The 11,152-nt window shown below is 35.3% G+C and overlaps 1 protein-coding gene across 2 annotated transcripts in view; it reads left to right on the forward strand.

The window, feature by feature from the left end:
- Nucleotides 1-10,769, forward strand: part of TOR1AIP1 (torsin 1A interacting protein 1) — a 30,423-nt gene extending 19,654 nt beyond the window's left edge. The window contains exons 8-12 of one of the 2 annotated variants that reach the window (XM_069480281.1): nt 26-67; nt 942-1,010; nt 4,378-4,422; nt 4,794-4,850; nt 8,599-10,769. In XM_069480281.1, the coding sequence (XP_069336382.1) occupies nt 26-67; nt 942-1,010; nt 4,378-4,422; nt 4,794-4,850; nt 8,599-9,389 (1,004 nt within the window). In that variant the 3' untranslated portion in view covers nt 9,390-10,769. The remainder of the gene's footprint in view (nt 1-25; nt 68-941; nt 1,011-4,377; nt 4,423-4,793; nt 4,851-8,598) is intronic. The other variant, XM_069480282.1, reaches the window with a different exon arrangement.
- Nucleotides 10,770-11,152: the final 383 nt, after the last annotated feature.

Genomic DNA, 11,152 nt, shown 5'->3' on the forward strand with positions numbered 1-11,152 from the left:
ACCTTATCCCCGTTTTCTGTTTCAGGTCAAGACTTCATTGTTCACAATAAGCAACCTTCAGTGCTGAGTGAGTGGTTGGTTGTCTGCTCATTACTCGATCAATCAAATCTAACCTTACCTTATTCTCCCAACTTAAAGTTCTGATAGGATTTTAAAGTCATTTTACTCTTTGCCTTTTTAAAACACTACTCATCAGTACTACATGTGATAACTACTCTGTGATGTGGAAACGTGTTCAGGGCTATTTTACCGCAAGTAATTTACTTGCAAGAGTAAATAGGTCAGGCACAGTGGCTTGTGCCTATAATCCCAGATACTCAGGAGGCTGAGGCGGGAGTATCGCTTAAGGCCAGGAGTTTTAGACCAGCATGGGCAACACAGTGAGATCTTATGTGTAAAGCCATTTTAAAAGTTAGCTGAGTGTGGTGGCACGTGCCTGGAGCCCCAGCTATTCGAAAGGCTGAGGCAGGAGGATTGCTTGAGCCCAAGAGTTTAGGGCTACAATAAGCTATGATCATGCCACTACACACTCCAGCCTGGGTAACAGAGTGAAACCCCATCTCTAAATAAATAAATAGATAAATATACATATATAGAGAGAAAGGTAGTAAATGGCTAACTTTTCTTCTTGAATGACATTAAAATCTAATGAAGTGTTTTTGAACTCAGTCATTCTCATACACCACAGCAAAGGACTTGTGCCTAGTTTTGTCTGTTAGGTGATATTATACTTATTTGCTACATGCTTCGCTGTGGGAAGTGGTTCATCCTCACTGATATGATCTTTTGAAATTATGTTTTTCTTCTGTTAACTATTGCTTTTATTATTTTCCTCCCTTAGTTTATTTTGCCTTTCTGATAGATTTATTGTATAATACTGAAATATGGTATAAACTTTCAAAGTATGGGAAATGATATTTTGATATATGTATTTGCTTCAGCCTCAGGATATCAAACACCCTCTCAAGTATGGGCCAAACAAACTGCAAGAATAAGGAGTAGGAGGCATAGTAAGTAGATAAATCTCTGTTATTGAGATAATTTTATTTGCTGTGTTTTTCTTGATAAAAATATTTAGTTCTTCAGATAAGTATTTAGGTTGTTTGTGATTTTACTAAAAAGGACAACTATGGTTACTAGTTTAGTGATTTCCATTTGCCTGGACTGGCAGCAGATGAACTGGGTGTAGAATGTAAATAGTGGTATGAGAAAACCGGTGAATGATGGGTTTAGGCTTGACAAGCTGTCGATTCTAGCAACAGTATAGTCTGTATATGATAATGACGTTCTGCTCTTTTGACAATACCTGTGTTTTGTTTTTAGCAGTCTTTACATAAATCACCACTTAGAGCAGCTTTATATACCTATTATTTTATGTAATAAAGGCTGAAATCCACAAATTACGTTTCCATATGTAGGTTTAGAATGGATTAAATGTCACAGAATTCAAGAAATGCCATAAATTTTTGTGATGAAATGTTCATACTTTGAACTTGGTGCCTATCATACTTTCTGTGGAAATGTGTCCTCATTACACCTTGACTGTATAAAAAAAAAAACCTTTCATATTTTCTACCTTAAGTGACCTTTAAACACTATCCCTTCTTTACTTATCTAACCACAGTAGGTCTCAAGGTCATCATGTATCCCTTTACTTTTATTTAGATAATATACAAATCCCCATCATCTATCCCTTGTTCATGGAATGATTAATTCTGTAGTTGGGCAGGTTAACTTCTGTGGCAATCCATGAGTAAAGTAGTAATGGTCACAATTCTTTCTTTCTCAGCAGTAAAGTTCTACTCCACATATGAGTGAATTCTTTATCTGTCTAAACTGAAATAGCTTTTTGCCCTTGCTTTGTTGGCTATCATTTCTTATTCCTGTGAGTGTGTGCTTACTATCAGAAGACCATTTCCTCTTATAATTCGCTGTTCCTGACCTATTATAGTTAGGAAACCAAATATCAATTATTCAGCTTATTAGAATTATATTTATAACCAGAATCAAACATTAAAATTAAATTTGAAGACCTAAGAGATACTCTTGGAAGTAAAAACACATGAATTTTAGTATATATATTGGGAAAAGCTCAGAGGCTTCGGATATCATTTCTTAATTCTTAACTATATATTCTGGGTAATTAATTAGTATCAGCTAAATGACTTCCAGATAAGTGAAGTTAATACATACTGTTATCAGAAAATATTTGTATAATTTTTATTTCCTCTTATAAGACATTGCAATGCAGAAGGAAAAATAATTATATTGAACATCTGATTGAAATGCAGAAATAGATTTTTTTTTTAGTTGCTAAATTGACAGCTAATTTTTAGTATTTTATCTGTTTGCATTTCTACTTTGTCTTTAGTATACTTACTAAGGCTTAAATAGTGGTACATTGGTTGATAACCACCTACCATATGTAGGTACTATGTTGAACTTTGAGCGTTATATAGAAGTAACGTACCAGAAATATGCGTGTAACAGAATTTTTTAGACCTTAAACCATATGAGGACTTTAAGACAGAACAATGAATAGGAAGAAAATATTTTCAGTGAAATGGAAGAAGACTCCAGTGATTTTTAAATAGCCTTATCATACATTCCTTTTCAATCCAAGATCATATTTCAATTTTTTTCTTAGCATTCTAAATTTCATATCTCATTCTCTTAACTGAATATTTCTGCCTACTTTGGTGAGAAAAAAAGTGATTTTTAGATTTGGGTGTTTGAGACACTGGGGTTTAGATTCTTATTGTCATCCCGTGTTAGCACCAGTTCCCTAGGCAGACAGGCCCCAGTTCAGGTTTCTGTGACTGTATCCTACGCGTTTGGGAAAGATGGAACCACTGTCTTTACTTTTTCCCATTTGCCAGGTGATAAAACAGTGAGAATAGGGAAGTATATATATTTTTGGAGAAGTCACACCATTAACAAACATGCTTTGGAATCTGTTTCAGAAGTTGGTATAGAGAAAAGAAGACAGAGTTTGGAGTTAAAGCTCTTAGGTTCCAGTTCTATCTCTAGTAGTTACAAATAGAGTAATCTTGGTAAAGTCATTTAACCTTTGTGAACCTCAGTTTTCTTGCCTTTAGAGATCATAGTGCCTATACCTATGTAATTGTAATCAGCTTATATATGTAAATGTAATTTTTTAAAGTCTAAATATCATATAATTATTAATGTTTATTTATTGTTAATATACTGTGTAATAGGGATTCATGCCCTCTACTCTTGACTTCTATAGAGTGATTGTTACCATACTCTTCAAACTGAAAAAGCTTGAGCTGTATCTTTTAAAAAGATTTTTTTCAGTTTTTGTTACCGTCTGTAATAATTTTAATAAGAGGGATAGAAATGACCTTTTAGACAATGTCCTGCTTCAGCTGTGTATACCCTGCTAAGTGTGTGCTTGTGTTCTATGAATTATATAAATATTACATATGGTATATAATTATTATTTAGCTATTCTTCATTAACATCATAGAATAGCGCTTCACAGCATTTTCATACATATTATCTCATTTGATCTTTGCAACCATGGAGGGAGATATTCAGGATAAACATTATCTGATGGGTTTGGGGTTTTTTATTTGGTTGAGTTTTTTTGTTTTGTTTTGTTTTGTTAGTTGTAACTTTTATGACCTAACTTAGAAAGTTTTAAATAACTAAATTTTCTAAGCTAAACTAGTAATTGAAAAACAATATGCTTCGGAATTACAGTTGATGTCATTTTGTCTTATTTGGGTTTTTTGTCATATGACCTAAAAGTCTATTTCTGTATCTTAGCAGTGCTAATTTTATTCCTCTAGTTTAGTCCAGTGTTTCTCAAATGAAAGCTGTTGGCAAAATACCAGGAAGATCATTTGTATATATTAATATAAAAGTTATAAAACTCCAGGCAAGTGATAGGTGACAATACTGGTAAATATAGGGCATATGACTGAGACACCTCAGCTGGGCTACCTTCAGAACCATGCCCCTCTATTCCCTCTCTTAGATGTTAAAATCTGCTGGCATGCTAAAAAAAGATGGAGGGGAAAAGGGAAGCAGAAGGATACTTTTTAATTTATTTTCTAAAATAATGATGGAAGTAGAGATTTGATGTTGTGATAAAATAATTTTTGAGCTCCGTTTAACCACAGATCTAAAACAGAATTACTTGTCTATTAACAGAAATGATGAACAGTTTTTTAATGTGATTTTTAAAATATGACTAATATTTGAAATGGTCAGAAGCCCCAGAGGAAATATTTGAATCAGTTTGAGGTAGAAAATAGTTAGGATTAAGATTGAATTTTATATTAAAACACCTTATCCTGATAGCACAGTAATCCATAATCCACATTTTGTCCTTTTCCTCCCTCTTTACAGCACCTTCACCAGGCAAGAGTTCAATATATGGCAGTTTTTCAGATGGTATAATATATTTCCTTTTATTATGGTGTACTATTTTCTTTGTCCTCTTAACTTTATTACAGAAGTTTCACCAATCCTATTACATAATTATGGGTCAGATACTTCAGGGCTTTCTTGGATAACTACATATTAAGTGTTTGCTTTGTACTAGACCACTGCATGCTATGATAACTATGAAAGACATAGGCCTTGTGTCTCAAGGAGCTTTCATTCTGATGTGCACTCGGATAATCTGCTTTTTCTTCTGCTTCTGGCTGATCTCTGCCTTCTTTTTTTCTTGGTGGAATTTATATCTTCTTTCTCTATTAGAAATAAAAACTCAATTTATAAAATATAAGATGACCGTCTTCTTTTATTATTCCTATCATTAGATGACAGCATTCAGAAATCAGAGCTTGGAAACCAGTCTCCATCAACCTCTAGCCAACGTAAGTTTGTCTATTTGGTTTTTGTTAAATGGGTCTCTAAAATTGGTGGTCCATAATTGTTTAAAAATGACAGCAGTATGACTGATGCTATTTGAAGAATCATAGTTTAAGCATTTCATAGGAAATAATATTTTTTACTAGCAGTGAAATTCTCTATGGACAAACTATATGAGACAACATCTGGTTTTCTCCTTCACTTTATTGTCCATAAACCAAGATAAAAGTTAATAAGTAAAGCTACTGATACTGTTAACTGAGTGAACCTTGCTGAATTAGAAGAAAGATAGCACATAGAATGACATAATGGAATTATTATGGGTTTTGGAGTTCACAGACCTGTATTTGAACTTGATTGGACCACTTAGCTCCTGTGTAGCTTGGAGCAGGTTTCTTAAATTCTCTATGCCTGTTTATTGTCCTGAATGAGTACTAAAAAAATAAACTACCAGTGAGTCTCAAACGTTTTGGTCTCAGTAACCCTTTACACTAGTAAAGTTATTAAGAACTTCAAAGAGCATTTTAAAAAAAAAAATATGGGGCCAGGCATGGTGGCTGATGCTTATAATCCTAGCACTTTGGGAGGCCAAGACAGGAGGGTCATTTGAGCCCAGGAGTTTGAGACCATCCTGGGTAACATGACTCATGGAGCAAGACTCCATCTCTACAAAAAATTTTAAAAATTAGCCAGGCATGGTGGCTCCCAGCTACTTGGGAGGCTGAGACGGGAGGATTGCTTGAGGCCAAGAGTTTGAGGCTGCAGCCAGCTGTGATTGCACTCCAGCCTGGGTGACAGAGTGAGACCCTGTCTCTTAAAAAAAAAAAAAAAAAAAAAGGCGAAAGTTTAATACCTATTCATGCTTACCTAGAAATTAAAGTTGAGAAATTTTTAAAATATTAATTTATTTTTAGATAATTACTAAGAAGAGTGACAGTTTTGCATTTTTTCTAATCTCTTTAATGCCTGGCTTAATAAAATGGAATTGGATTTTCACGTCTGCTTCTGCATTCAGTCATTACAATATATTGCTTGTTTATTTGTTTGTTTGTTTGAGACACAGTCTCAGTCTATTGCTCTATTGCCAGGGGTAGAGGACAGTGGTGTCATGATAGCTCACTGTAACCTCAAACACCTGGGCTCAAGTGATCCTCCTGCCTCAGCCTTCCAAGTTGTTGGGACTATAGGTGTGTGCCACCACGCCCAGCTAATTTTTCACTGTGTTGCTCAGACTGGTCTCAAACTCCTGGCTTCAAGCAATCATTCTGCCTCAGCCTCCCAAAGTGCTAGAATTACAGGTGTGAACCACAACATCTGGCCTATGTTGTTTGCTTCAGTTGAAGTATCTGTAGAAAATCTAGTTTCATGAAGATATGAATAATTTTAGTAGCCTTTTCAGATAATTATGTGAGGTCAGATATTCTTTTTTGGTATTCTCCAAAACTCAACAAATGGTAGTTTCTTACATGTTATTTGAAATACGAAATAGAAACCATAGTAATGAACTTTTTGTACCCTACTAAAATTAATTGGTCTTTCTTATACTTTGAATGGAGTATCATAGACTGGTCATTTTGAAAATACTCGTTCACTAAGATATGCAGATCTTCCAAATGTTGACACATTTGTAATAGGAAAGATCAGATTTGTTAACATCACTACCAATCTCAAGACTTTTTTTTTTTTTGAGACAGAGTCTTGCTCCATTGGCTGGAGCTAAGGTGCAGTGTCGTAATCATCATAGCTCTCTGCAACCTCAAACTCCTGGGCTCAAGCAATCCTCCTGCCTCAGCCTCCCTAGTAGCTGGGGCTACAGCTCACGCCACTGTGCCTGCTAATTTTTCTATTTTTAGTCCAGAGGGGGTCTCACTCTTGCTCAGGCTGGTCTTGGAACTCCCGAGCTTAAGGGATCCTCCCACCTTGGCCTCCCAGAATGCTAGGATGATAGGCATCAGCCACCGTGCCCGGCCTTAAGACTTTTAAAAAGTCTTTAAGTACAGTATTGGGAGCTGTCAAGCTTATGGTAGCAGATAGAATTTTACTAAAATCCTAATCTTCACTTGAAAGCTTAAATTTTATAATTGATGAATACTGTCAGTTGTTTTCCTAGAACGGGCTCACTTTGTTCATTTTCAAGAAAACGTCTGCCAGGTACACAAGTCTGATTAACCACAGTTTGGTACTTGTTCTTTCACATAAAAAATGATATTCCATTAAAAAAGTACTAATCGGCTTACACCTAGGTGCGCAAAATTCTTTTCCTTGAGACAACCATTGTTCTGTGCTGTGCAGCAGAAGTGCTTTATGTATACTTCCCATTTCTTCACATGGAATATTGAAAAGATATATACTCAAATTTTGAGATTTAATGAGATAAGTAACTTCAACTGCTTCATGAATGACATTCTTAAGTGAAACTGGCCCCTTTTTTTTAACCTTGCATGCGTGGCCATGAAAAATGCAATGACTACACTGGTACTGTTTGGTGCCACTGCCCTGTGAGTCATGCTAAGTCATCAGTAGTTTTTCCCACCATTGCTTTTGCACCATCAGTGCAAATTCAGCACAATGGAAAAAGTCAAATAACATCTGAATGTTATGAGAATAGCTTTAACCTCATGGACCCCCCCCCCCCAAAATAGGGTCTTAAGGTAACCCCCACAGACCACACCATAAGAATTGCTGCTCTAAAAAGGTCCCTAGTACAATTATTAGCCTAAAGCAGTCAATAAATAAATAAAAGGCATAAAAGTATAGGTACTATCATATTAACTCTTTAAATGAAGTAGAATATGAGAAAGTGCTTTATAAACTGAAAAGCACTAAATAAATGTAAATTGATGTTATTGCTAATAATAATTAGGGATACAAACTAAATTTTACCGGTGTTACCTTCTATACCAGAAAAAGATAGGCATCAATGCAGTTAATTTAAAGGGACAACTAGCTATTACAATATCTGGAAGATGTTCACTTATATTGCATCCTTTCCTTTATCCCTTTATATACTTCAGAAATATTTCACCTTGGCAGGTGGCCCAAGCCTGTAATCCCAGCACTTTGTGAGGTCAGGAATTGGAGACCAACTTTGGCAACATACCAATACTCCATCTCTACAAAAATAAGAAAAATTAGCCAGGCATGGTGGCGCACACCTGTAGTCCCAGCTACTCAGAAGGCTAAGGCAGGAGGATCTCCCGAGCCCAGTAGTTCAAGGTTACAATGAGCTCTGATGGCAGCACTGCATTCCAGCCTGGGCAACAGAGCAAGACCCTGTCTTTAAAAAAAGAAAAAGAAAAAGGAAATATTCCACCTGGGATAATTGGCCATGTGAAATGTGAACTGCTGAATTTTTAAATTTAAAAGTATTTTATAAAATGTCTTTTAATTCTATTTTTCTCTCAACTATTAGCAGTATTATTAATAATAGTTTTGCTTTATAAAATATTGTTTCTGACCTGTTTATGCCATTTCATATGTTTAAATGCTACTTTTTCCTTGAAGACTTATATTTACATTGGAGAGATATATGCATATTTATACACATAACTCAAAGCCTATGGGTATTGAGATTTTCTTGAGAACATGATAAATTATTTTAATTCTTTAAGAAAGAAAATTATCAGTTCCCTTCTTTAAAGACCTTCCTCTTTTAATTAATGTTTATAAGGATTAATACTGATTTTAAAAGTCATTCATTCTTGAATCTAAGAAAATGGTATTTATATCTGTCATTTCTTTTTTTCTGAGCAGAATTGACTAGACAACCCAAAAATGTATCTTTTCTCAAGATCAAGTGGTGGTGGCCATTTTTCCTAATAGCTCCTCTTGCCTTTGGGAGTCTTTGGTTCTTTCGTACTCCTGAAGTAGAAACCACTGCTGCTGTTCAAGAGTTCCAGAACCAGATGAACCAACTTAGGAATAAGTACCAAGGCCAAGATGAGAAGCTGTGGAAAAGGAGCCTAACGTTCCTGGAAAAACATCTTAATAGCTCCCGCCCTCGGCCTCAGCCTGCTATCTTGCTGCTCACTGCTGCCCAAGATGCTGAAGAAGCACTTAAATGTCTGAGTGAACAAATTGCTGATGCTTATTCTTCCTTCCATAGTGTTCGCGCCATCCGGATTGACGGGGCAAGCAAAGCTGCTCAAGACAGTGATACTGTCAAACTCGAGGTAGATCAGGAACTGAGCAATGGATTCAAAAATGGCCAGAATGCAGCCGTGGTGCACCGCTTTGAGTCACTGCCCGCAGGCTCTGCTCTGATCTTCTATAAATACTGTGACCATGAAAATGCAGCCTTCAAAGATGTAGCTTTAGTACTGACTGTCTTATTGGAGGAGGAGACACTTGGAACCAGTCTAGGCCTAAAGGAAATTGAAGAAAAAGTGAGAGATTTCCTCAAAGTCAAGTTCACCAGCTCTAACACACCCAATTCCTACAATCATATGGACCCAGACAAATTGAATGGGCTCTGGAGCCGTATTTCTCACTTAGTCCTACCTGTGCAACCTGAAAATGCCCTGAAAAGGGGTTTCTGCTTATAAGGGGTGAGAAAAGGGAAAATCATGTCTCAAGTTCCAAGAATTTTTCAGACTTCCTAACCAGAGACAGGATTCAGAGCTCTTTTTGAAAGAACTGGTTTCTTTTTAAAGGAAGTCAAGTTCTTTATGTAAATGTGGAATATCTAAGTCGTTTATTCAACCTAATTATCTATCATATGAGAGAATCATTTCTGTTCTCACTGAGAGTGGTGTTAAGGGTATCTTAGGGGTGTAAATTATATGCGGTTCCACAGAGAATCTGTTTTGATCCTGGGCTGAATTGTTATTGCTATGTTGTAAAAACCAGTGAGAGGGATTCAGCTCCTTTCTTGTGAATCTTACCGATTTTTTAACTTAGATTTTCACAAAGTTTGTTGAGTTATTAGTAAGATAGCTTCCCTAAATGTAACCACGGATTTTCCCTGTATGTTCCCTTTTACACCATTTAGTTGTGAGTTCCTTAGTCAGCTGCTGCTTATAGGAACAAAAGTAATGAAAGGTCATCTGGGTGTGTGTTTGGATTCTTTTTCTTTTGTTTTTGGAGGATGGAGAGAAGCAGGCAAGGGAAAAGAGAGAAATTGTGTAATAGGGAAGGTAAGAGGAGGAAAAAAGTCTTCAAGATGAAATGTTACAATAAGGCACTGAGATGTAGGTCAAACATAGGTATTTGGGATTTTTTACATTTCCTTTTTTTTTTCCTTGAAGAAATTCTTGGTCCTCCCAAGGATTTTTTTTAAAGCATGTGTATCACAAGGTTTAATATATTTGTTTACTTGACTCTTAAGGGTAGGAACATTCAGAGCAGTTTATTTTGGACATATCCTGAAGCTTTTGTTTTAAATTAAGAAATACAGTTTCAGGAATTGGTAAACCATTTTTTTAACCAGCTATCCTGGGTTTTTGAAGAAAGATTTAATTTTCTGCACGTCCACTTGTTGCAGTTTTTAGAACACTCCATATAAAAATTTACTATGCACATGATAAATTTTATTGAGTGCCTCAAGCCAAGATAGTGAACTTTATCACATATGAAGAATGTTAAATGTATTTCTGTACTACCATAGTATTTTACCTGTAACTTTGCATCTATAACTGAGCTTTCTCATCTGTCAACTGCTTTGGTTTTCTTAAAATCTTATGATTCTAGATCAACCTTGTTTTTTTTATTTTCCATAAACCTTTAAATGAAAATATTGATTGTGGAATCAGTCATTGGCTTCATCATTTACCTTTTGAGGGTCCCACAACTGCTAATAGAGAGGGGTATGATTTCCTTCCACTAGGACTCATAAATTTATACCCCTTATTGTAATTTGTTCCTGACTCTGAAAAGTCAGATCATCTGATTTATAGAGGATTATAAAACAGCAGTTTTTAAAAGGCTTATTTTATACATACCTGTTATATGGAGAAACAAATATTTTTATTAAATATTTCACTGACCGAAGTAATTTAAAAGTAATATGTTACTTATATCTTTCAGGAAAAATAATTGTAGCAGCTGATCTATAAATGACTTTAAAAACTATTTTAGTAGTATAAATAAATTTACTTTCTTGGTTTGTACTCTGTGTTATAAATTTAATGATTTATAAACCTTTTTTAAAAAATTAATCCAGGTGTTTTCTGTACACTTGAACAACTATAGTGACTTTGGCTAGGAGAAACAAGGCCGAAGAATTGGAGCCATTCACAAGTACATTGGTTAGAAATGGCGTAGCTATGATTTTGTTTTATCTAGAGATTTTGAATTATTAAAATGTAGT

Source organism: Eulemur rufifrons, chromosome 8, assembly GCF_041146395.1.
Source record: "Eulemur rufifrons isolate Redbay chromosome 8, OSU_ERuf_1, whole genome shotgun sequence".
NCBI classification, from domain to species: domain Eukaryota; kingdom Metazoa; phylum Chordata; class Mammalia; order Primates; family Lemuridae; genus Eulemur; species Eulemur rufifrons.